At 36.8% G+C, this 27,617-nt stretch overlaps 1 protein-coding gene and 1 long non-coding RNA gene across 3 annotated transcripts; both read left to right on the top strand.

Annotated features, from left to right (window-relative positions):
- On the top strand, nt 1-27,548 carry NAA50 (N-alpha-acetyltransferase 50, NatE catalytic subunit). Of its 2 annotated transcripts, none has more exons than XM_019734822.3 (5): nt 1-341; nt 21,738-21,874; nt 22,297-22,416; nt 22,820-22,886; nt 24,457-27,548. In XM_019734822.3, exons 1-5 carry the CDS (start codon nt 334-336, stop codon nt 24,632-24,634), a joined length of 510 nt encoding a protein of 169 aa, XP_019590381.1. In that variant the 5' UTR covers nt 1-333; the 3' UTR covers nt 24,635-27,548. The 2 variants fall into 2 exon arrangements, with proteins under 2 accessions (XP_019590381.1, XP_019590382.1); XM_019734823.3 differs by having other exon boundaries at nt 26-341; nt 21,741-21,874.
- On the top strand, nt 362-19,148 carry LOC141571515 (uncharacterized). The gene is made up of 2 exons (XR_012496278.2): nt 362-18,043; nt 18,132-19,148. It is a non-coding gene; the product is annotated as an uncharacterized LOC141571515 (long non-coding RNA).
- Nucleotides 27,549-27,617: the final 69 nt, after the last annotated feature.

Consider the following 27,617-nt stretch of genomic DNA (forward strand, 5'->3'; position numbering starts at 1 on the left):
GGCGCGCAGAGGGGCGGGGTGAAAGGTCACATCGCGGCGGCGGGTCTGGCTGGCGGCAGCGGCGGCGGCGGCGGGCGGGAGCCGAGTGCCGGGTGTGCACGTGTGGAGAAGCGGCGGCACCAGTGCGGCGGGCGGGAGACACTCCCGCCCCCTCCGGAGACGCAGGGCCGCGCTCCACTCTCGCGGCCTCCGTCACCCGCTCAGCTCCCTACCTTAGGCGGGGAGGCCGGCGTGTGGGGTTGAGTGGCCCGAGCTCGGGGCGCTGAGAGCTCAGGGCGGCGACGACTACGGCGTTGATATCGGTGGTAACAACGGCCTCAGCAGGCAGGGAAAATGAAAGGGTGAGGAAGGGCAGCCAGCAGGCACGGCCGGCGGGGGAGAGGGGTTGCGAAGGAGGGGAGAGAGTGGGAGAAGACCCGGCGGAGGGAGATTTCTGGGCTTCTCGGCTTACCGAGGGGGCGGAGGCTCGGCTCGAGCAGTTGGCGGGCTGAAGGTCCAACAGAGGCAAGACCCGGAGAACCCAGGATTTCGGCCAAGAGGACGAGTGTGTGTGGAGGGGAGACAAGCAGCTGAGTGGGGCAGCAGGGAAAAGCTTGTGTGAGGCTCCTGGGGTCTCCGGCCCGGGGACGGAGGGCTGAGGCACCCCCGGCCCGCCACTCCAAGTCTAGTGGTCTGGTTGTCCTCTTCAGATCTAGTAGGCGCCACGCTGGGAACCTTGGTGTTTGTCACCTTTCAGTTTTATTCACACTTGAGAGCCGTGCAGAATCTTCTGGAGGGAGAAAGAATTGGAATAAAGAGCAAGGAGATGAGTATTAACAGCTAGTGACTCAACTGGATTTGGGTTGGGTCAGAGCGAGTGGAGGAGGGGGAGAGAGCGTGAGCACTGTAGACTTGGGGTGCCAAAATGTTTAAGGAAGTCTTGTTGATCAGTAGGTGGAGCTCTTGCTCCAGTAGTTTAGTGTTGCCCCGGTGTTGTGAGGGGGTCCTTAGTTACTACGAAGCTTTCTTTAGGTGATTGGCATAGTTAGTGTTCGTGCACAGTTTCCCTCTTGGATAAATTAGGGATTGTTTTGGTCCGCTGTTTCCACTTGGATAAGATATCACCTTCCTATTAAATTACATACTGTTAAAATATTAATTACATAACACGTGTTTTAAAATATTGCCTAAATTGGTCGTTTGGGAGCTTGCCTTTACTCTCCTTACAGGAAGAAAAGGAATCTTATCAATGCTAAAAGCTTTCTGAGATGCCTGAGTTTTTTTCTATTATAGCAAGTCAGTTAAAGAATTGTAACTATGTTTTGAGTTAATGAGGCCTTTCAAACTATTCAGCAACCCTTTGAGGATGAAATAAAAGTCAGCCCTCAAAGTAATCTCATACTGCCTAAAACACGGGTCTAAATATTATCTCGGTGTGTTTATGTGTTTGAGGTCGCAGAAGAGGTCCAACAGTTTAATTTGGCCTTAGCTCTGTAACATGATTTCTTTGGTTTTGCCTTAAGTATTGGGAATTCATTTTAATATTAAATCGTATGTCTTGTAATTAATGTTTCGAAATCTTGAAGACATTTTCACAATGCCTGCATTATTTCGCATCAGGTTCTAAAGAGTTCCAATCAGGATACCAACTGGGGTATGAGAATAATTTGCTGCACTTGAATCATGACTTACTAGGAAGTTTGGCTATTTTATATATGATCAAATATAATTTAGCAATATTTTTTTTTCTTGAGTATGGGTGCTGTCTCATTAATTTATGTATTCTCTCGGGCATTCAATACTAAGTTGTCTTGTTCCGTTAACGTAATAAAAATGTAGCTGAAGAGTTACCAGTTTTGAGACTGCATGGATTTATAGCGGAGGGCAGAGCCTCCAAGAAATTATTCTGTATATTTAGATCCAAAATCTTTGATTTAGCTCAGTCTCACTACGGGATAATGTTCTTTTTGATTCCTAACTTGGCATTAGAAATGAGGTCAAACTGATGGTATTATTCACATCTACCTTCAGTTAATATACTCATGAGGTAATTATCTTTTTATTTAAAATGGTTATTTATGTGTAGCAACTTGATGGAGGCAAATCCCCAGAAATGAGTCAAATAAGAGGAACTGGCCATATTTAGAGGAAATTTGTTGTTATTGAATCTACCGTACGCCATCAACTATTCCTGAAGTGAAGAATCCTTAAGTCTAGTTCTATCACTTTCTAATATTGGGAGCTTAAAATTATGTTCTTAATGGTAAATTTTTAAGATGATTTCACAGGAATAATCCCTTTTAACTTCACAGATGAACTAACTCCCAGGTAAGATGGGATTTAAAAAAAATTTTTTTTTTTCACTTCTGAGTCTTGTATTTAAGACACTGGACAAATGAAGACAATACACATTATTTAAAAGATTTTAAGGTCCTCAAGTTCAAAGACTTGTATCACCATGAACAAAGTGGTTAGTGTTACAGTCCTGACTTGATTTGGAAAGGTCTGAAAATGAAACAGTGGCCCTGATTATAGGGTTTGTGTATGAAATTTTATTTGCTTAAGTGTTGTATATTAAGTTAACCGAACCATAAGTGGAATAGAAATACCTGAAATCGGTAACAAATGCAGAACTCCCAACTCTAAATCAGTGTGCTATTTAAATATTTTACATCCTTGCCTGTATTGCCTATCCTTTTGAAGCTTTTTAAAGTCACTTTTACCTAGTTTTTCTTCATATTTTTACTTAGTTTTTATTATTAGCAGTAGGGCATTTCATTGTTGCATGCATTTATATACATGGTCTAGAAACTTGAGGTATGTTACTTCCTTTGTACTGAGGTTGCTTGTTTTTATGAACCAGGAACATTGTAGGTTGAATATGTGGATTAGGTAAGATGAATATTTTTATCTATTGTTTCTCTTTAGGGAAGGTGATATTCAAGCAAGAAGGTGTGCCATACACAGCTGTGACTGAGATGGCAATGTAATTAGTCAATATAATAGAAAGTAAAACTGAATCCATTTACCCTTTGTTTATAGTAAAGAGGTATAGTTAAAATTAGACCTAACAAAAATGGCTAACAAGATCTGAACACGTGCACAAAATAAAGATGGGAAAGTAGGCAGCAAAAATATAAATGTAGCATGTAGAACAGTGTAGTTTACTAGTTGAAATGTTAAAATACAAGATCCTGCAGTCAGAAACAAATCTATGTTGAACTCAGAATAATTGTTCCCTTTGGTAGCTTATGGGCTGGGAAGGGACACGGGTGTTTTTGAAGTGATGTGAATATTCTGTGTCTTTACTTGGGTGTTGATTACATAGCTGTATACAGATGTAAAAAATCAGTGAGCTGTAAACAAGATTTGTGCTCTTTATCATATTTATCTTACACTTCAATAAAACAGGATTTTTTAAAAAGGTTTTGTTGCTGGTTTTGTCAGGAAAAAAACAAAAAACAAAGCCAGCAAGGCTGAAGTAGAATTCAGGAGCTTTTGTAAAGCTGCAATTCATACTTGCTCCTGTGAAGCCAATAATTTGTGGGTTGTTGTTTGAGATACTGGATTTTAACAAATGTTTTGTAATGTCCCCTTGTTATGTTGAGATGATTCCATATAAAATATAACCTACCTGTATCATAAATTTTATTAAAAATCAATATAATGTCCTAACTCATAAAGGAAAAATAAAAGGAAACTAAACTATAATATATCTGTTTCAGTAGCAATGATCAGGTACAACTATACCATAAATCATAAGAAGATCAGATGTTTGCATTTGTCTGTAAATGGAATCATTGTATAATTTAAAAAGTATCTGCTACCAGTATAGATGTGTACATTGGTGACTAATGCTGTGTTGACATCAGTGTGATTTCTTCACCAAATTGTGGACAACTGTTGGTAAAGTTCAAAAATTTCTGGGTTGGAAAATATTTTTAACGGCCATCCATATAAAGCATTATCTTTCAAAACCAGTGCTTTTGCCAGACCAAACTAATATCTATTAAATTGCATTTTGCGACCTCCTCTATATTGGCCTTTTGGAAATCCTTTGACTCCTACTAATTTTCTCTTCCAGATTATTAGCTATGGTTTCCAGCTTTGTGCCATCTGAAAAGATACATTGTTTCAATTATTTAAATGGTTGTCCTTTCTTTTTTAAGCACAGTCTGCAGAAACCATTAGAACATCAGTAGTAACCAATAGAAACTTCCTTTTCATCATAGAAATAATAATTGTGTGAATTATAGTTTAATAACCACAAATTATGTAATTGTGCCATCACGGAACACTGCTTGACCTGTTCTCTTCCAGCATCTCCTATTTGCATTCATTCAGTGCCTAACATATTGGCAAAATGTTAGTCCTGTCCAGTACAGTAGTGACTCGTTACAGTTGAGCAGTTGAAATGTGGCTTGTGTTACTGAGGAACTGAATTTTAAAAACTGATACTCCAAGTTAGTTGTTGGACGATTTTTAAGTATGTTTGGAACAACTTGGATATGTGGACCTACTGTAAATTTTATGAAATGTAAATACAGATCAAATATTTCCAATGAAAATTAACATTTGAATTCAGATGTGCTGTAAATGTGATAACCACTAGATTTTAAGACTTGGTCTGAAGAAAGATTTAAGGAAAAGTGAAATAGTCTTTTTTTTTTTTTTTTTTTTTTTTTTTTGATAACGTGAAAATTTCACCTGTGTCTTTTTGGTTTGTTGACGTGGATACTAGAAAATTAGAAATTACATATGTGGCTCAAATTATATTTCTATTGGGCAGTGCTGTGCTAGACCCTGAAAAAAAATTTTGTGTGAAACGTGATCTCTTCCTTTAGGATCTAGTTCCTAGATGAAAATGTTTCTAAATGTTTCTACTGTGGTCCAAAAGATAGTGTGTGGCTGGCTGTTTATACCTCTGTGGTAAAGGATTCTGAGGCTACTCTTATTTATTTAATTAGTTTAGTTTGGTTTGGCTTGAGTTGCTTTTATACTTGGGATTGTTCAGTATCAGTGTTACAAAGAAAGCTGATTAAAAGAATAATGATTGGTTAGAGATGGAACAACAGTAGAATAGGATGATTGGTTTTGGAGAGTCTTAGAGTGAATCTTATTGATACAGTATACAGCTTCGATCCAAATAATAGAAGGAAATAAAGTATGTATCTTTATAATAACCACATTTTCTTTGGATACTGTTGGAACGCTCTGCTTACTATAGTTATTTACAGGATTTAAAGCTAAAGTAACGTAATTGCTTGGGAAAATAAATTTTTTCCAGCTTTATTGAGATATAAACTGGTTTTAAATTAAAATATTGTAACTCTTGTCTGCCTTGGATGGGGAAGGGATAATTGGAAGTATGTATTTGCTTTTCCTGATTTAGTGCAACCTATATTCTTCCTCTCATTGCTGAAGCTGTTCTTAAGGGAAAAAAACACACCTTGTTTTCCAAGTCCAGAGGCTTCTCCACTCTCAGTCCTCGATAGTGCGGAAGTGAATGCATATTTGTAAAACAACTTGACATATATCCTTAATTATTTCTTTTGGATAATTCCCTAGAAGTGAATGTTTTTGGATCAAAAAATACTGGCATTTTTAAAGCTCTGATATTGGTTGCCAAGTTGACTCCAGAAAGATAGTAGCAATTTATGCTGCCAGCAGTGTATGAGTGCCCTCTTCTCCAAGAGCTGATGGAGAAGGGGAGTGGCACTTGTAAAAACCTGAAGGAAATGGAGGAAGACATTGTGGCTGCCATCTCAGCCTCGGTGGTACAAATTACCTTTGTCTGGGATGAGTGACATACGTTGAGCATTTGTAAAATGACAAGTCACTAATAGTTTCTTTACAAATTGGTTTTGAGTACATATTCACATATAGCTTTAACTCAAAGGTTTACTTTACTGATTAGCTAATAAATGGTATTTCCTTTTTTTTTTAACTTGGACATTTCCTATGTGCACTGGCCGTTTTTTGTGTTTTTTCTTTTTTTTTTTTTTTATACTTTGTTACTTACCTGTTGCGTATAACTTAACCAGTTTTTAATTTGGATATTGATTGCTTTTTTACTTGAAATTACAAAACAAAGATAATGTTCTTTAGAAAATGGGTTGAGACATTAAAATTAGTAAATATTGTCAGAATGATGCCAGTTTAGGACTCAAATCATTAGAAAGAAAATTTTTTACAGGTGGAGCTTCTTAAGCTCCGGTAAGCTAGGAAAATAATTTTGTATTTAGGGGCATTTTAAGTATTTCTTATTTCTCTTTCCAGAACACTAAGGTATATTTAAAGATATATTTGGGTTTCACCCCTCTAGTCTGTATAGTTTATTATTTGTAGCATTTATCTTCATAAAGGAGACATACCATAATGCAAAAAGCAATGACCTAAAAGCAACCACGTTTTATATTTTATAGTTCAGTGTGCCACTAATGAAAGTTAGCAGTAGAGTCACTAACAAGTTTCTTGATGTGGGCCTTAGTTTCTTTGTCTTTAAAAAGGATAGCTTGAACCTGAACGAGAACGGCCAAATATTCTAAATCATGTGGTAGTTGTAATCTGTTGATGGTATCTTATCAGTATTTAATCTGTTAATAGTTTTGATGAGTTCTCAGACTGCAAAAAAATATGTGATGTCATTGATTATTAATGTCTACCATGACTGCGGTGATGTGTGTCACAGCTTGGCCATCCCTGGTCTCTGTCAGCTCTCACTTTCTATGATACCAAGAAACAGAACTTTGGAATCGTATTTGAATTGTTCTGTTTAAGCTGCTTTCTTGGTTTTGCTCTTGTCTGCCTTTTGAGACTGGATCTCCCATCCCGCCCCTCACGGCACTTTTACTTTTGTTTACAGCTGCCTAAATACGTGTTGGCTGCTGGTAAGTGCCTGCTATGCTGCCAGGCAATGGATCTCGTTTAGTCCTCACAGTGGCGCTAAGATAGCCATACATTGTTTAATACATCTGTAGGTATGGAATATATATATAGTCTACTAATGAAAAAAACAGATACAGAGGTGAGCCAAGAAGGAAGAGACTTTGGTGGGTTCTTGGATTTTTGAGTAGTTTTATATGGCAGAAAAAAATGGGAAGGGAGGGAAGGCTAGGTCAGTGGCCACAGCCAGTGAAGGGCTTTATATATAGTACTATTTGAATTTGACTTGGTAGGTTATGTGTGGCTATTGAAAAATTTTAAGCAGAGAAATACAGTGATCAGATTTGTGTTTTAGAAAGATTGTTCTGACTGCGTTGTGATGGCTTTCCCTGGGTCTATCTAGCCTTACTCCTCTTCATTAGCCTATAGATTTTGGAATGATATGATGGCGTGACCAATACTGCTAAAAAGCTGTAGGAACATTATGAAGATATTTGGGGAGCAGAATTAACATGGATTAAAATGAGACATAAGAGTACATCTAAAACTAAATTTCTGTATTGCATGAAGAGAATATTTGTCAAGATAGAAAATAGAGGTAGATATTCTAATTTCCTATAGAGAATGATGAGTTCGGTTTTTGATGTGGAATTTGAAATTACTGTAGAGATAATCAGTAACAGTTGGAAATGTGTGCTTGGATTGAGAGATTGGGAAGTGAAAACATCAACATTTAGGTGATAGTAAGGGAAAAGCCAGAACTGGGAAGGAGCTCTCCTAATTGAACACAGGGATGGCCATGGAAAAATTTTCAAAGAACAATTTTATTATTTTTAGGTTATAACCTTGAGTAGATTTTGTCCTGTGTGTTTAGCACTTCTAGTACCCAACCAAATAATTGCTGAACATTTTACACACCTGATACTTGCAGTCACACAGTGTGGAGAGCTGACCCACCTACCACTATTTTTTTGATACCTGTTAACCCTCTAGAATAGTGACTCTCAACCAAGGGCACACCTCTTACTCCACCCCAGAAATCTGGTAGTGCCTGGAGACATTTTTGGTTGTCACAGTGGGGTGGGGTGGGTACTGGCATCTCGTGGGTAGAAGCCAGAGAGATGCTGCTAAACATCCTACAATGCTCTGGAAAGCCCTCCACGAGAAAGAATTATCCAGCCCAAGATGTCGATAGTACCAAGATTGAGGGCGGCCGGATGGCTCAGTTGGTTAGAGCGCGTGCTCTTAACAAGGTTGCCGGTTTGATTCCCACATGGGATGGTGGGTTGCGTGCCCTGCAGCTGATTGAAGGACAATGACTTGATTTGGAGCTGATGGGTCCTGCAAAAAACACACTGTTACCCAATAAAATTTTTTATAAAGGAAAAGAAAAATAGTGCCAAGATTGAGAAACTGCTATAAAATACAGATGTGATGAGAGTGCCTGTGAATTACATTAAGGGCCTAGGAAGTAAAGATGACTCCTTTGAGGGGAGTCCTACGGTGCAGCTGATCTTGCACTACAATGGGAATTTGTAGAAGTAGGCAGATCAAACACTGCGCAAGAAGTGACCAAGCAGTTTTGTGCCAAGGGACACTTACTACCTATCTAAATTATAAACGGTTAGGCTTTAAGCGTTCTCTGTACTTCATTTTCTCTTTTTGCTGTATGACTTAAAATGTCAGAGTTTGTAGAGAAAGACCCACTTTTGTGTAGTCGTATCTCCATCTTGTGGCCTTGCAGAATATTGCCACTAAATTTTGTTTTTAGAATTATGGGCATCATTGACATTGCCTTTAATAGCTAAAAACATTTGAGTGCTTATTATCTGATGTTGCTGTGCTACATACTTAACATGCACTATCTCATTTTGTCACACTGCTTTTATAAGCCAAGGGTAAATGTTTCCTACTACCATATTCTAAGCTCAAGGATTATATTTGGTTAAGTAGCAGACTAATCTTGTACTGACACAGATTAATACCTGATGGAGTCTATAAAGTAGGAGGTAAGTAGCTGCATTTTCCAGATCTAAAGACTTGGTGTACATTTCTGTGGGACTTTTGTTTTATCAGCCTGTCTTCCCTGTTAGATCCTTAGTCTAAAGACTTCGGTGTCAAGAGGCGTTGGGGTTTGTTATGAATTTGGAAAACAAAACATAATGTCATAATGTCACATAAATTTACTTGAGCTAAGAGAATAAGTTAGTGTCTTTAGTAATTCTTCAGTTTTTAATAGGTTTGTAAACTATTAGTCCCAACAGGAACCCAGGACCAAGCAGACAAGGCAAATGAGTAAAACAAGAGAAGAAATGTAAGCTTTGTGATTTAAATATTAGGAACCAACTTAATTTTAAAATAATAAACGTTGAGTCAAATAGATGTGGCCACATAGGGCTGATTCAATTTTTAGGCCAGGAATTTGGGGCTTATCTAGAGAGTAGCAGTCTTCAAGTGGTAAATTAAATAGTCTACAGTGTTAAATTATATTGAAATCTTTTCTGAAGTAAGTAGTTATTGCAGTGATTAAAAACGCAGGTTTTGAGTGGGGCCGATTTGAGTTTGAGTCACAGCTCCTCAATAACTAGCGATGCCACATACGGTAAAATAAAGCTGTAGTGTAACATACTACTTGCATAGGAGAGATGATTAACATTTCTTGTGAAGTCACTCACATGAAATCATATAGCCTGTGTTTTTTCAGTGACCTATTCCATTTCTGTCCATCATTAGCTTCTATTTCCCTCACATTTAGAAATTTACATACATGCAGTGAGAATTTTATTAATTTAGGTGGGTGTTAAATTTGTATGGTTAAGATAACAAGCTTAATTACAGATTTTTTCCCTACTCTCTTAAAAATTGTTTCTCAGGCATCTCTATGTGTTCCTGTTGTTTACCCCTAAAATCAAGTGTCCCTTTTAGTAATTCAGTTTTTAGATACTACAGACATTCTTCGTAATGTGATCTGTTCCCATAATCAAAGGATGTACATTACACATTTTTTGTGTTCCAGGAAACAATTCTCAAAGTGATGTGTTACAAAAGGGAATTTTTTCCTTATGAGTTAAATTAATGTAAAAAGTCTAGGTGCAGTCCCTCTACGGTTTTTTATCTACGTCGTACCAACATCACTAACAGTGACATTAGGGGGTGACATTAAATGGTCATTTTTACCCCAAAAGTGTTTGACATTGGTTTTAATGGGGGGGGGGGGGAGTCAGGACCTGTAGCCATTTACACCAAAGGCTAAGATTATGACAGTCGATCCTGAGAATGCTGAATTTAGAAGGGGAGGTCTGTACCAGATTGGAAAGGTCATTCTCATCCAGCTCTCATTCAACCTCTTCTTCAAACTGAGGGCTAGGTACAGCTGGAAATTGAGAAGTTGTGATTTGTTAAATGTTTGATGTTCGCACCTCCTTTTACTTGTTCTTTCAAATAGTAAAGAATAAATGAGGCATCAAGTGCTTTCCACCTTGAGTTTTACTATCAAAAATACCATCTTTGTTCGTTCCTAAGCAGAGTTGGTATAAAAGTTAACATAACTGCAAAATACTGCAACTGTAGTGCCTTATGTAATGCATAAAATTCGTTTGTTTTACTTTTTGTTACGGAAATTTTCAAGCACAAAAGAAAATAGTACCAGTGAGCCCTCATGCATCTAATTCCATCCATTAAGTAGAATTTCCCATGTTGTTATTTCATCTTTGACCCGTATGTTCCTGTTTTCCCTTTTTGCTGGAGTATTTCAAAGAAAATCCTTGGCATGGAGGCTGCCTGGTTTTATTGTGCGTCGCAGATACTGCCTTTTTACAAATTGAAGGTTTATGACAACCCTGCATCGAGCAAGTCCATCAGTGCCATTTTTCCAACAGTATTTTCCCACTTTGTATTTCTGTGTCACGTTTTGATAACTCTTGCAATATTTCAAACTTTTTCATTATTATGGTGATTTTTTTTTTCAGTGATGTTTGATGTTACTATTGCAGTTGTTTTGGATATCACAATCCATGCCCATATACGATGACAAACTTAATAAACGTTATGTGTGTTCTGGCTGCTTCATGGACTGGCCAATCCCATGTCTCTTCTCCTCTTCTCAGGCCTCCCTATTTATTGAGACACAATGTTGAAATTAGGCTAGCTAATAACCCTGCAGTGGCCTCTGAGTGGTCAAGTGAAGAGTCACATGTCTCATGCTAAATCAAAAGCTAGGAAGACAAAAGCTAGGCCTCTTGCACCGAACAGCCAAGTTGTGAATGCAAAGGAAAAGTTCTAGAAGGAAATTATAACTGCTAGTCTTGTGAACACATGAATAGATAAGCAAGCAAACAGCCTTAATGCTATTATGGAGAAAGTTTTAGTGGTCTGCATAGAAAACGAAACAAGCCGCAATATTCCCTTAACCCAAAGCCTAATGCAGAACAAGGCTGAATCCTCAGTTGTACAAAGGCGGAGAGAGATTAGGAAGCTGCAGAAGGAAAGTTGGAAGCTTGCAGACAGGCCTCAGGAAAGGAGCCGAGTCCATACCATGAAAGTGTAAGGCAAAGCCACAATTTATCCAGAAGATCTAGCTAAGATAATTAATGAAGGTGGCTACAATTTTAAACAACAAATTGTCAGTATAGATGAAATAGCCTTATATTGAAAGAAGATACCACCTACGACTCTCATAGTAGAGAGAAGTGAAAGCCTGGCTTCAAAGAACAAGCTGACTCAGTTGTTGGTGACTTGAAGTTGATGCCAATGCAGTTACCATTATGAAACTCTTAGGGCCTTGAGAATTATGCTAAATCTACTCTGCCTATGTTCTGTAAATGGAACAAAACCTGGATGACAGTACCTCTGTTTACAAAATGTCTTAGTATTTTAAGCCCATTCTTGAGACGTACTGCTCAGAAAAAAAGATTTCTTTCAAAATAGTACTCCTCACTGACAATGCATTTGGTCACCCAAGAGCTCTGATGGACATGTATAATAACAAGGTAAATGTTGTGTTTAGTCCTGTTACCACAGCACCCATTTTGCATTCCATAGATCAAGGAGTAATTTGGACTTTCAACCCTTATTATTTATGTAAGAAATACATTTTTTTTTTTTTTTATGGCTATAGCTGCCATAGGTAGTGATTCCTCTGATAAATCTGGGTAAATTGAAAACCTTCTGGAAAGGATTCACCGTTCTATATGTCATTAAGAACATTTGTGATTCATGGGAAGAGATCAAAATATCAACTTTAACAGGAGTTTTGAAGAAGTTGATTCCAACCCTCATGGATGACTTTGAAGTGTTCAAGACTTCAGTGGAGGAAGTAACTGCAGATGTGGAAATAGCAAGAGAACTAGAATTAGAAGATGAGTTGCTTCGTATAGGTGAGCAAAGAAAGTGATTTCTTGAGGAGGTGAAGTCTTCTGAGGATGCTGTGAAGATTGTTGAAATTTAGAATATTACATAAACTTGCTTGATAAAGCAGCTGCAGGGTTTGAGAGGATCGACTCCAATGTTGAAAGAACTACTGTGGGTAAAAATGCCAGCAAACAGCATTGTATGCTACAGAGAAATAGTGAAAGGAGAAGTCAATCAATACAGCAGACTTTGTTGTCTTATTTTAAGAAATTGCCACAGCCACCATAACTTTCAGCAATCATCAGTCAGCTATCAACATCAAGGCAAGACCCTCCGCCAGCAAAAAGATGATGACTCAGCTCGCTGAGGGCTCAGATGAGGGTTACCATTTTTTAGTAGTAAAGTGTTTTTAAATTAAGATAAGTACTTTTTGAAGATGTAATGCTATTGCACACTTAATAGGCCACGTATATTGTAAACGTAACTTTCACATGCACTGGAAAACCAAAAAATCTGTGACTCCCTTTATTGCAATATTTGCTTTATTGTGGTTGGTCTGGAACCAAAACCACAATCTTTGAGGTATGTATATCCCGCATCTGTAAATACTTCAGTATGAGTGTTTAACATAGAAGGACTTAAAACAAAAAACAAAAAACTAGCTACCGTACTATTTTACCTAATATCATTTTATGATCTGATACCTAGTCTGTATTTGGTTTTTCTTCTTATACATCTTATAAATGCCTTTTTTCAGTTTGTTCAAATCAAAATTCAAAAAGGTCCGCATATTATATTTGGCTGAAATACTGAATCTCTTAATCCGACAGTTCCTCCTCTTTTAAAAAACAAATTTAATTTAGAATAGTTTTTAATTGAGTTTTAGAATAATTTTAGATTTGTAAGCTGATACAGACTTCCCAGTTTTCCCCATTAGTAGCAGCTTATATGAGTATGGTACACTGTTAAGAAAATGAAAAGACAAACCACAAATTAGGAGACTCTAGTTAGAAATTATATAAGATATACTCTCGTGTGTGTGTGTGTAAAAGATAAAGGACTTGTATCTAGCATATATAAAGAACTCATAACTCAAGAATAAGCAACCCAGTTTTAAAATGGAAATTATTTTCTTATGAATTAATGTAAAAATTCTAGGTTTATTCCCAGGCCTAGACCATGGACAAAAGATTTAAGTAGGCATTTCACCAAATGGACAAATGTCTCATAACCATACAGAAAGATGCTTGGCAGCATTAGTCATTGAGAAATGAAAATCCACTGAGATTATGACTTCACATCACTAGAATGGCTATAAACAGAAAGGCAATAAAATGTGTTGTCAAGAATGTACATAAACTGAAACCCTAATATGTTAATAGTGGGAATGTAAATGATGCAAATCCTTTGCAAAACAATTTAACAATATATTAGTTTTTCATTACTGCTATAACAAATTACAAACTTAGTGGCTTAAAGCAACACAAATCTATTATCTTAGTTCTTAAGATCAAAAGCCTGAAGTGGGTTTCATTGGGCTAAAATCAAGGTTTTGATAGGTATAGTGATTTTAAATAGTATCCCCCCAAAATTCATGTCTACTTGGAACCTCAGTATGTGACCTTTAGAAATAGGGTCTTTGCAGGTGTAATTAAGATGAGGTCCTACTCTATTAGGGTGAGTCCTAAATCTTACAACTAGTGTCCTTGTAAATAGAGGAGAGAACACACACACACAGACCATGTGAAGATAGAGGCAGACATTAGAGCTACACTGCTACAGCCAAGAATAACCTGAGGCCACTAGAAGCTGGCAGGGGCACGGAAGGCTTCTTCTCCAGGACCTGACTCAGAGAACATGAGAGCATGGTTCTGCTGACATCCTGATTTGGGACTTCCAGCCTCCAGAACTTGGAGAGAATAAATTCCTGTTCTTTTAAGCCACTGAGTTTGTGGTAATTTGTTAAGGCAGCTCTAGGAAACTAATACAACAGGATTGTATTTCTTCTAGAGGCTCTAGATGAGAATTCATTTCCTTGCCTTTTCAACTTCTTATGGGCCACCTGCATTCCTTGGATTGTAGCTAGGGTTTCCAGGTGGGATTTCCCGCCTGTTCTCAGGAATTTCTTTTTACTTTCCCGTTCCCAAATCCCAAGAACTTTGTCGGGAAAATCGGATCCTTGAACCCAGTAATACCCACAATGGGAAATAAACGTACTATTCACAATGTATCTCTTAGACATTTTTCCTATTTATCGCTAGGGTTTCCGGGTAGGAATTCCCATCCATTCTCAGGAATTTTTTTCAATTTTCCATTCCCGAATCCCGAGAAAAGTTGGTCGGGAAAATCGTCTCCTTGAACCCAGGTGGTTGTAGTATCGGCTGTTACTTTGTAGAAACAATTCATTGTAGAGAACAGAAAACAGTTTATATTTCGGGATTTAGGAACGGGAAAGCGAAAAAAATTCCTGAGCACAGGTGGGAATTCCTGCCTGGAAACCCTGTTCGTAGACCTTCATCTTCCAAGTCAGTAGCATAGCATCTTCAAATCTCTCTCATCTCTGCTGTTACCATATCTTCTTTGAGTTTTAAGGATCTATGTGATCACTTTCGGTCCACCCAGATAGTTATCTTCCCATCAAAGTCTTAATCACATCAGCAAGGTTCATTTTCCATGTAAAATAAGGTTAAAGGTTCCAGGGATTAGAACATGGACATTCTTTGGGCCGTTATTCTGCCTACCACAGGCAGTTTTTCTTTTTCACACTTTTTTTTTTTTTAAAGATTTTATTGGGGAAGGGGAACAGGACTTTATTGGGGAACAGTGTGTACTTCCAGGACTTTTTTCCAAGTCAAGTTGTTGTCCTTTCAGTCGTAGTTGTGGAGGGTGCAGCTCAGCTCCAGGTCCAGTTGCCGTTGCTAGTTGCAGGGGGCAGAGCCCACCATCCCTTGCGGGACTCGAGGAATTGAACTGGCAACCTTGTGGTTGAGAGCCCACTGGCCCATGTGGGAATCGAACCGGCAGCCTTTGGCGTTAAGAGCATGGAGCTCTAACTGCCTGAGCCACCGGGCCGGCCCAGGCAGTTTCTTTAAATAGTTAAACATATCTGCCATAATCCAGCAATCCCACTTGTAGGTATCTATCAGAAAAAAATTAAAGCATATGTCTACACACAGACTCGTATGCAATATTCATAGCATTATTTATAATAGCGATGGAGTAATAGGTACAGTTAAAATGTCCATCAGGTGGTGAAGGGATAAACAAAATGTGGCGTATCTAACAGAACTTAACAATGAAACACTAATTCAACTACTGACACATTATAACATGGATGAACCTCAAAAAATATATGCTGCATGAAAAGTCTGGTGCAAAATATTACATGTATGATTCCATTTGCATGAAATGTCCAGAAAAGGCAAATCTATAGAAAGAGAAAGTAGATTTAGTGACTGGCTTAGGGTAGGAAAGGGATTTTACTTCAGATGTGCACAAGGAATTTTGGAGGTGTGATGTGAATGTTCTAAAGCTGAATTGAGGTGATGGTTGTACAACTTTGTAAATAGTCTAAAGAGCATTCAATTGTACACTTAAAACAGGTGAATTTTATGGTATATAAATTACACCTCAAGAATGCCATTTAAAAGAAAAGTGAGAGGGATTTAAAAGGGGAGGGACAGAAATCTCAGTGACATTGATTTAGGCAGAGATGTCTTAGGTACAACACCAAAAGACACAACCCACAAAAGAAATTCATCAAAATGTAAAATTTCTGCTCTGTGGAAAACACTATTAAGATGAAAAAAGTCACAGATTGAATGAAATTATTTGCAATACATAGCTTACAAAGGACACGTATCCACAAAACACTTAAAACTCAGTAAGAGAACCCAGTTGTTGTTGTTTTAATGGGCCAGAGATTTCAACAGCTCCTTTACCAAAGAAGGTATATGGATGGCAAAGAAGTACATGAAAAGATGCTCAAAATGGTGTTATTTAGGGACATGAAAATTAAAACCACAATGAAATGTTACTACACATCTATTAGCATGGCATACATTTTAAAAGTCAACAGTGCCAAATACTAGTTTGGATGCAGAACATCTGCAACTATAATACACTTAGGACCCAGCATTCCCTCCTAATTATTTACTCAAGAGAAATAAAAACATATGTTCGCACAAGAACCTGTTCAGAAATGTTCGTAGCAACTTTATTCTTAACCTCCAAAAACTGGAAACAGCCCAAATGCACTTCAACAAAAGGATAAACTATGGTACATCCATATAATGGAAAACTGCTCAGCAATAACAAGGCATGAATGGTTGATACTCCGGTGAGGTGAATCTCAGGCATGCTGACTGAAAGAAGCCAAGCAAACAAACAGCTGTGTATTTTGTGATTCCATTTATGTGACATTCTTGAAAAGGCAAAACGATGGAGAACGGAAAACAGATTAATGGTGGCCTGGGAGTGGTGGTAGAGTTGAACTACAAAGGGTCATGAAGGAGATTTGGAGGATAATGGAAGCATGCTTTTTTTTGATGACGGTGCTGGTTGCATGATTATACATATTTGTCAAGACTCAGAACTATACACCCAAAAAAATGAATTTGCTTTTATGTACACTTAAAAGTTGTTTTAAGAGGCCCGCCCGGTGGCTCAGGTGGTTAGAGCTCCATGCTCCTAACTCCGAAGGCTGCCGGTTCGATTCCCACATGGGCCAGTGGGCTCTCAACCACAAGGCTGCCGGTTCAATTCCTTGAGTCCCACAAGGGATGGTGGGCAGCGCCCCCCACAACTAAGACTGAATGGACAACAACTTGAAGCTGAATGGCACCCTCCATAACTAAGATTGAAAGGACAACTTGACTTGGAAAAAAGTCCTGGAAGTACACACTGTTCCCCAATAAAGTCCTGTTCTCCTTCCCCAATTAAAAAAACAAATACACCATGCAACATCGATTAGAAGAAAGTGGTATGTCTATATTGATGAACACAGTAGTCTAAGCTAAGGACTACTGCAGCAAAAAAAGAGACATTTCAAAATGATAAAACGACTGACCAATCATAACAGTCCCAAATAATTATTCTGTTAACGTAATTTGAAAATAAGCAAACTGACAGAACTAAAGAGCAAAAAGGAACACTTCCAAACCTCCTTTGAGGACAACATAATCATGATCGAGAAGAAAGCCTATCAAAAATATTACAAGGAAAGAAAAGCAGGTGTGTCAGAGTCATCTTTCTTGAGGTATCGTTTGAACAAGGAGTTAAAGGAGGTCAGAGGGTAAACTGCAGCCAAGGGTGGAGAGACCATCAACTGAGATAGGAAAAGCTGCAGGTGAAACATTTCAGGGGGAAGGTTAGAAATCTAGTTTTGAATATGTTTAATTTGAGGTGCCTGCTAGAGATGCTTTAGGGTTTAGGAGTGTCCTCTAGGCTAGAGACAGAAATTTGGAAGTTGCAGCATTAAAGCCATAAAGCTATGAGATTGAGGTCACCAAGATAGTAAGTGTAGATAGAGAAGACAACCAAGTACTGTCTTGATGTGTGAGGCCTTCGAAAAATTGGTTCTTCCTCTCCAACCCCAGCTTCCACATTTGCACAAAACACATTTTGTTTTAGCATAGCACACTCTTTAGTTTTGGGAATACATCATTGCTGTTTCGCTCAAGTTCTACCCTCAGAATGCATTTCTTGCCCTCCCACAGAACAAGCTCCTAGTCATCCATCAACCGTTCCCAGGATCACTTCCACTCTAGTGTTTTTATACCTTGTACAAATGCTATTGCTAGCACACTGTATTGTGTGTGTGTGTGTGTGTGTGTGTGTGTGTGTATATATATATATATATATATATATATATATATTATATATATATATATATATATTATATATACGTATATATATAGATATATTTCCTACCAGGTGTAAACTCCTTTGCATTTTAAGTGCTAGCATATAGGTATTCAAATATTTATTGTAATAACTGATTTATGCTTTGAATAGGCAACTTTGATGTTCATAAGAACTCTGGAAAATTTTAGATTCACAGAATTCTTTAAAGCTCTATTCAATTTTTTAATGGAGAGTTTGGAATTTTTTTTTAACTTTTAAAAGTTCTTTTAACTTCTAAAACTTTTTGGTTGTGGTGTCACTCACTCATTTTCTTGACATTTCTACATAGCCCTCTGTTTATGCCTTTGATAGTATGTGTTTGCTAAATTATATTTACAAGTTGATGATTTTACTGATATACGTAGCATATCCACATCTTAAAATGATTCAAGGCTAAGTGATCAGGATTACTGAAGTATTTCATTTGAATCAGACGTGAGAGCTGAACTGTTTGAAGTTGAATTATGCTGACAAAGTTACATTTAATAGCCACTTTGAAATTCTGTTTCTAGCATATTCTGACAGTCTATTAATAATGAAACTTGATTAGTTCCTTTTTAAACAGCTACCAAACAATATTCATAGTATCCTAATTCTGTTTTAAAATATGTATATTTGTCCATAGAAAAATATTGAAAGACCATATACATCAATTATTTCTGGTCAGAGTCTTACAGGATATTTTCACTTCCTGAGTTATTTCTATGGTGGTGAACTGGTTTTTCAATCAAGACATGTATTTTTTAAAGTAGGTGGGGAACGATTAAGCTGCCTATTCCCTAATGATTCAATATTGTGTTCTCTAGGCTTGATCTGCCCATCCTAATAGAAACTTTTTTAGTAGTTAACTTTTATTCGATTTAATCTAGTGCACTGCACTGTAACCGTTTTTTCCTTCTATGTGAAGTCAAGAAATACCTGGTTATTATCCTTTTAAAAATTATAGATATATTTGAAATCTGGTAATTACCTAGAAATCATTCTTAAAATTTTAAAACTTCAAGTTTGTTCACTTATAATTAAGAAGGTTGACTTCCTATGTTCTTGAGTTTTTTTTATTGTTGTTTACTATTAGACTTCATAATGGAATGTTTCAATTACTGTTTTGAGTGCAATGGAGTAATTTTTAAGTGGTGTGCTCTAAATATAATCAATTTTGGGATGGTATGTTAGCTCAGTTGGTTAGAGCGTGGTACTAATAATACCAATGTTGCTGTTTCGATCCCCTCATGGGCCATCGTGAGCTGCGCCATCCTTAAAAAATAAATAAATGTATGTATGTATGTATGTATGTATGTATGTATGTATGTATGTAAGCTATATTATAGTTAAAAGAAATTACTGCACCCAATTTGTGGTGCTATACTAAATTAAAGAGTAGCATTATGATAAGTGAAATAAGCCAGACAGAGAAAGACAAGTACTGCATGGTATCACTTATATGTGGAATCTAAACAAAAGTCAAATTTAGAGACAGAGTAGAAAAGTGGTTGTCAGGGTGGGGAAAACAGGGAGAAATAGCTAAGAGAGTACAAACTTTGCGCTATAAGATGCACAAGGTTTGAAGATCTAATGTATGGCATTTTGATTATAATTAACACTGTATTGTATAATTGAAATTTGCTAAGAGTAAAACTTAAATGTTTTCACACTCACAGAAAAGAAATATGTGAGGTGATGGATGTGTTAATTAAATGGGAGGAATTCTTTTTTAAAAAAATAACAGACATTTTAGGTAAGATGTGTAATCCCTGTACTTTAAGGGGTCCTGTATTTTATAGCCTAACAGTCAGTGTCTGCCAGTAAAAATCCTGAGATGGTGGATAAGTGAGTCCAGTCGATTTTAATCAGAAAAATGTTTTGGGTGAAATGTCAGTTTCTTAGCCATAAAGATGAGAAAGCTAGAGTTTGCTGCAATGAAGAGGGGAGTTCTGTGAATGACATGTAACCTAGTTAAAGAAGACGTGTCTCGCATTCATTTTACTTGTCAAATACTTGGTAGAAGGCAATATTTACTTGTGTTGCTAGAAATTGGGAAAGAGTATAACAAGTCTATATTTTTTAACAAGATGATTATCTTAAAAATGTGTGTGGCTGCTAAGAAACTGGTGTTCAGATTTTAAGAAGACATACAAGATATGCAAGGGTGGTTGGTCACAAATAAAAAGCAGCATAAAAATGAAATAATTGAGGTAGGAAAGCTAAAGTTCCAAATAAACATAAAGGTCTGTAATCAGGTTTTTTTGACTTTTAAGAATCAATACATTCTCTTGTTTCTGATTATCTAAATTTTAATAATTTCAGAGAAATGTTATTTTAAAAATTACCTACAACATTGACCACATGTTTTGGAATATGCTTCCAAACACTTTTTGTATGTGTTAACAAAATTTAGATCATAATTTTTATATACAAATATAGTTGGAATATGCTTTGCACCCTACAAAGCAATATATCAACACCATCATTCTGTGCTAATAATATAAATATCATACTTTATTTAACCAGTCCCCTATTGGTGGACACTCTGATTGATTGATTGATTGATTGCCGTTATGAAAGTGTCATGATTAATTCTTGTTTAGTCGTTTCTCCAAGTTTCCGAAACTATACCATGTGCCCATATTGCAAATGATTAATTAGGGTGCATTGTTTGTATTTCCCTGCTATTGAACAGTGCCATTGTGATCTGGAACTAGCACTGAATGAGTAGGACCTACATCATTTTCTAGCTGCTTGGTTAGCCTCAGATTGTTTTATTTTTGAACTCATTTTGATTTAAGGTTCTTTAAATGATTTGACCACCCACTGCTATGATTTTTAAAAAGGCGTATAAGCAACTCTACTAATGATAGTGGTAATAGGAAGAAAAAAGTTGTATAGATGCTATTCAGGTTTGTTTTGTCACGTTTGATTAACCTTTGGCTTATATTAGTAAAATTGACTTGAGCTGTTAAAAATTCCTTTTGTTGACAGCTCTATAGGAAAAAATAACTTTGTTACAATGAAACTGAAACTTTTTAGCTTTAATTTTCCCACGGAACCAATGTTTTGGTTACATATGATTTCTTAGAAATGCTACTGTTGCATTCTTGGTAAGTAGTTTTCAAACTGGAGTTTTGTTTTTTCCTTCAAAGTGTGGATTCCTTTGTTCCATTTCCAAAGATTCTGCTTCTGAAGGTGTGGGGTTGGGTCCACCAATCTGGATTTTGAATACCGTCCCATGTGACTTTGTGGATGGTTCCTGGCTCGAATAAAATGTGCATAATTTTTGCATGTTTGGATTGTTTTCTTAGAACAAATTTTTAGAGTTGGATTATTTGGACAATGCGGATGTACTCTTTTTAGGCTTTTCAATACATAGCACTAGATAGTCTTCCAGAGATTCTATATCCATTGACATTTGTGCCAGCAGAGTATAAGGATCCCATTTGCTACCCCCATTAGGTATCAGTCTTTTTGATCAATAATAGATGACTTTAAATTTATATAAAGTCACTGTGAAAGGGTTGAATTTATCAATCATGTAAAAAAAAAAAAGACTTGGTACCCTTTTAATATGTTAATCTTAACCAATGGAACTAATTATATTTTATTGAGTACGTGTTGGTTTGTTCCAGTAGCCGGATCGAGCTGGGAGATGTAACACCACACAATATTAAACAGCTGAAGAGATTAAACCAGGTCATCTTTCCCGTCAGCTACAATGACAAGTTCTACAAGGATGTACTGGAGGTTGGCGAGCTAGCAAAACTTGGTATAATACGGTTTTTTTTCTCCCTTAATTTGTTTGTTCATATTCTTGACCCCTAGTTTTTAATACTAGAGCAGAAAGAGTTAACCAATTTAATCTCCTTATTTTACAAGTAAAGAAGTAGGGATGGTCCAGGTTCTGAGAAAAATCTCGGTGAAATCAAGGTAAAAATATATGAATTTTAAAAGGAAATTCTAAGTATCTTATTTAGTGTGTGCCTGTGTGTTTTCACATAGTTTTACTGTAGAGGAGGCTTAAATTCTTTAAAAGGTGTAGGAAGTTTTTGAGATTGTTGATATTCAAAGTAACTGATAAAATTTAATACTAATAGCAACAATTTAGTCGTTATGTAAGGGGTGGGAGAGATTCAGTAAAATGTATTATTCTGTCTGTTGAACTTTATATCTTTGTATTTTCCATGGCAGCCTATTTCAATGATATTGCAGTAGGTGCGGTATGCTGTAGGGTGGATCATTCACAGAATCAGAAGAGACTTTACATCATGACATTAGGATGTCTGGCACCGTACCGAAGGCTAGGAATAGGTAAAATTGTTTGTATTTTTAGTTCTTCAAAGAAGCATAAACACATTGTTACTGTTCCTGACCCAGTAAGTCAAACCGTTTCTTTTAGGAATGCTGGGAAATGGTTACTGACTTAAAAAGTAAAAAATATTTATTAACAATTCAGAGGCCCTATATAGATTTGTTATCATTTGCTTTTTCTGTTTTCCTTTTACCTGGAAGGGCTTGTATATAAAGGTTGATTTTTCTGCTAGCAGTTTTAAACATGGAAGTAGTGTACAGAGAGAACAAAATTTTGGAAAATCAGGTTGACTGCTGTTTACCTCATAAATTCTATTAGGACTCAAGTGTTGAGATGGCAGTTAGATGTGTAATTTAAAGATTGATTTTTATGGGATTACTTATTTGTTTGTTTTGTTAATAGGAACTAAAATGTTAAATCACGTCTTAAACATCTGCGAAAAAGATGGCACTTTTGACAACATCTATCTGTAAGTAAAATGATATTTAATGTTATTATCTAAAGAGTTTAATAAGTTGGTAGTAGAAATCTTTACTAGAAATTTTAAATTCTGGTTACTTATTCCATTGCCTTTTGGAAACACCATGGAAATAGTGGTTGTAATGTTTTATTGTTTTTGTTTTAATAATAGATAAGGAACCTGAGATAAAACATTCTTGTTTTGCTTTATTATGTTGGGGAGGGAACTCAAAAGTCACAGGGATAAAACCAAGATTAAAACTCAAGTCTGAAATTTAAGAATTAATCCATTAATAAAACTTTTTTCGTGCCATCTGTTTGTACCCTGCATTTTGTTCAAGTCTCTCAGTGATATGCTCATTAGTAGTAGTTTAATAATCAAAATCAGAGAGTACCTGGCTGATACTAGGTTGGTGCAAAAATTGTGGTTTTTGCAATTTGTTTCTTTTTAAAGATTTTATTGGGGAAGGGGAACCGGACTTTATTGGGGAACAGTGTGTACTTCCAGGACTTTTTTTTTTTCCCAAGTCAAGTTGTTGTCCTTTCAGTCTTAGTTGTGGAGGGCGCAGCTCAGCTCCAGGTCCAGTTGCTGTTGCTAGTTGCAGGGGGCACAGCCCACCATCCCATGTGGGAGTCGAACCGGCAACCTTGTGGTTGAGAGGATGCGCTCCAACCACTGAGCCATCCGGGAGCTCAGCAGCAGCTCAGCTCAAGGTGCCATGTTCAATCTTAGTGCAGGGGGCGGAGCCCACCATCCCTTGCGGGACTCCAGGAATTGACTGGCAACCTTGTGGTTGAGAGCCCACTTGCCCATGTGGGAATCGAACCGTCAGCCTTTGGAGTTAGGAGCACGGAGCTCCAACTGCCGCCTGAGCCTCTGGGCCGGCCCCTGCAATTTTTTTTTTTTTTAACCATTTAAACCGCAGTTACATTTGCACCAACCTAATACTGTACTTGGATCTTAAAGAGACCTCAGATTAAGATCACAACTGTGGATTGTTTACATATAATGCAGATATTAAGATTCTCATTTTGACTTGGACAGCGGAAGAAATTGTTACATAATGCTGTTTTGAGCAGTAATAGAGAAAACTCAAAATTATTTCTTTTCAAAATATAGTGTGTTTTTATATCAGTCAGAAAGAGGATATATTCAGGTATTTGAGACCCTAATTTTTATTTATTTAATCATTTTTTTCTGTATGTGTCATTATGGTCTTTGAATCATCCCTTTGGTTATTTACCCATTTTTAATTACAGGAATCTTTTCTCTCCTTGCAATAAAAAAATGTTATAGGGTACTTTTCCCTTTGTTGCTTATAAGAGTAAACACTCTTCCTTGAGTCTCCTAATCTCAGCCAGCTGTAAAAGCTAGGTTAAAAGTGTAAATCTGTCATCAAAAGGTTTTCTGAAACGAATACCTAATCTTTGTTGCTGACTAGTAATTGTAAAGGGAATCTAACAAATGTCTGCAGTATTTCAGCTCCAACCAATTTGAAGATATCTGTGGAGAACATGTAAAAGCTGATGAAATCTTAATTTTTTTTATTTTTTTTTTTTGATACCCTTTTATACCTCAGGCATGTCCAGATCAGCAATGAGTCGGCAATTGACTTCTACAGGAAGTTTGGCTTTGAGATTATTGAGACAAAGAAGAACTACTATAAGAGAATAGAGCCCGCAGATGCTCATGTGCTGCAGAAAAACCTCAAAGTCCCTTCTGGCCAGAATGCAGATGCGCAAAAGACAGACAACTGAACAGATGGCAAATGAACTTTCTTGCACTTGCTTGTCGCCAAATAAAAGAGAGGCCTGTTGATTTTCCCCCCCTTTCTTTTAAAGCTTTTCCTCCTCCTTGTTCTTGTTTTTCTTCCTTTCTTTCCCTTTCCTCTAAAAGTTTAAATACTTCCAAGGACTTTCAAAATTAATCATGTTTGGGTTGTTTTAGTTCTCTGACTTTTGTGAGGTGGTTTGATTGTAGGAAGGAGAAAGTGTAGATCAGTTCAGTGTCACAGTTAAGATATGTGCCCCCACCCCCAACTTGGGTGTCAGTTTCACTTTTTTAACGGTTTTTTTTTAATGTCCTGCTTTCACATTGAAGGGCAGAGCCTACAAAAAATTGTATATTTCAAAAGAAAAAGCAGCAGCAATATCTTGTTCGCTAATCATAGACAAATTTCATGTGTTTGTGGTACTTTGGATTTTTCAAGACTGTTTATGGGATGCTAATCCCTGGACATTGCCTTCACTCCACCCTTTGTCCTTCTGAGCGCTATCTCAGGAGTTGGACCATTGTTGTCCTCGTAAGAAATACTACGTAAGTTTATTTTGTGTTTTTAAGCAATTATTTCCTCCTTCCTCGCCGGTGACTGAGGGTGGGTGGGACAGTTGGGGTAGGTAGTGTTAGACTTTGGTCTCAGTATTTGAGTTAAACTGCTTTTTGCTAACGAGTGGGCTGGTTGTTAGCAGGTTTGTTTTTCCTGCTGTTGATTGTTATTAGTGGCATTAACTTTTAGCGTGTGGGCTGGTGAGATTAATTTTTTTTAATATCCCAGCTAGAGATATGGCCTTTAACTGACCTAAAGAGGTTTGTTGTGACTTACTTTTTTTCTCCTGACCTTTTCAGTAAACCCAGAGTTGTTAGTCTATCCTTAAACATGGAGTTGACGTCCTTATAGGTTAATACCCCTAAAGAAACCTGAAGCAGGTGTTGTCTCTTGGACATGTTAAAACATACCTAAAGGAAGCTTAGATGGACTTGTGGCACAATAAATGCATTTAATGTCAGCTAATGCAGGCTGTTAAAAGTGTGGCCACTGAGCATTTGATGATACAGGAAAGAATATCTAGACAGTATTTTTGAAAACAACATAGCTGTGCTCTTGCTTATCTGTTGGAGAACATCCCAGATTTGCTTACATTCTGTGCCTGTGATATTGAGATTAAGGATTTGGGGGAGGGAAAATTGTTAAACATATTGCTTCTATTCTTGGAAAAGTAAAAGTCTAGGAGTGCTAATAATGCAAATGTCACTGTGACCTCTTCTGCTGACAGGACTGGTTTATGCCAGATCATTTCTGGCACATAAGGAGTGGCTTTGAAGGGTTGATACTTTTTGTAAGATAGGAGACATCTGAAATTTTCCTCCATATTCCCATCTCCAATATTGAAAATTTTTCTAGTTTGCTAATATTGGTGGCCCAGCAAATGTTCTCATTAGACTTTAAAACAATGCACAGAACTTGAAGATTCTGTCATTTGACTTTAAGAGGGAGGTTGGTTCATAACATTTATCCTCTTATGTAAATTCTGATATAAAAATCTCATCTCTCATAGTATGTTAAATAACAAAGAGGAAGGTTGGTTCATAACATTTATCCTCTTATGTAAATTCTGATATAAAAGTCTCATCTCTCCTAGTATGTTAAATAACAAAATTATTTTATACAACGTTTATGCACATTTTATAATCTTAAGTTCTTATTTGAGAATGTGAAAGTACAAAGTACAATAGACTTCAACAGTCTTATTTGAGTGCCAAGAATAATACAAAAAAGGAAGACAAGTGATGAATGAGTTTATATGGTTCAATTCTTAAGATAGTAAAAATTCAGGAAGACCATGCTGGTTTCTTGGGTATCGGTTTCTTCAGCCTAAATCTAAGCTTAGAAGAAAAGTTTAGTATTATTAAGCACCTGTACCTTCATGGATAAGCTTCAGCTTGCTCTTGCCAAGAGAGGAGTGCTTGAGTTACAGAAGGCATAATTAGTTTGAAGAATTCAGCCTTTTTGTAAACTTCCAGATATCAAAATAGATTTTGATACATAAATGTGTTTTCTGAGATGACACTGCCTCTATTTCTATAACCATTTCACCTGGACTATCTGATCAGTCCTATGAATGTATCCCTAAATGTGGTTATTGAAAACCGAATAGCTGCCTCATGACAATTAAGTACGTGTTATTTAAGGAGGAAAAAATATTAAAATTTGAATTGAGTGTGTAGGCTCCCTATCATTATAGTGTTTCTTTTCCCATGCTAGTCAATGACTAACCTAAATTGTAAATGTTCGTAAAGGTTTAATTGTCCTACATTAAACTTGTATTAAATAATTCCATCCACTTGAGGAGGATTTAGAAAAGCTGGAAGCTGGGCACTAGTTCATCTGCCTATGAGTCAGTAAAGACAGAAATAATGTCCCATGTCGAGTTCGTTATATTGAAATATGATAAAAAAAATTATTGAGGTAAAATAGTTCTATTAACTGGAAGATCACAGATATATCCATCATATTTTTCAGGACAGATAGTTTTTACTGTGGAGCAAATAGGTAAAAGTTATACTTTTTGGTAATTGCATTTAGGTTCTAAAGAAAGGAATCTGCGGAGAAATCTATGCAATATGTAATTTGTCCAGATTAATTTTTATTTGGGGAAAGAAGTTCTGAAGTATCCCCAAAGCAGTTTGCTCATCAATTGAAAGTCCTCCAAAAACAGAACTATTGGGAAACCATGGTATGTGGGGTGGAAAAGAGAAGCTCCCTCAGTTTTTTGGAGGGAATAACTTTAAAAGTACTTAAATGGCTAAGTTTACTTGGTGCAGTTAAGAATTAAACTTGTTGATTTTAACATTACTGTTACATCTGAAATAAACTTATGTGATGTTCTGGTAGTAATCTGTGAAGTGTGGTAAATGTCCAAGAAAACCCTACATTGTATTGAATTCTGAGGTCAGTAGCTA

The sequence above is a fragment of the Rhinolophus sinicus genome, chromosome 17 (genome assembly GCF_057876585.1).
Source record: "Rhinolophus sinicus isolate RSI-liver-muscle chromosome 17, RSI-T2T, whole genome shotgun sequence".
NCBI lineage: Eukaryota > Metazoa > Chordata > Mammalia > Chiroptera > Rhinolophidae > Rhinolophus > Rhinolophus sinicus.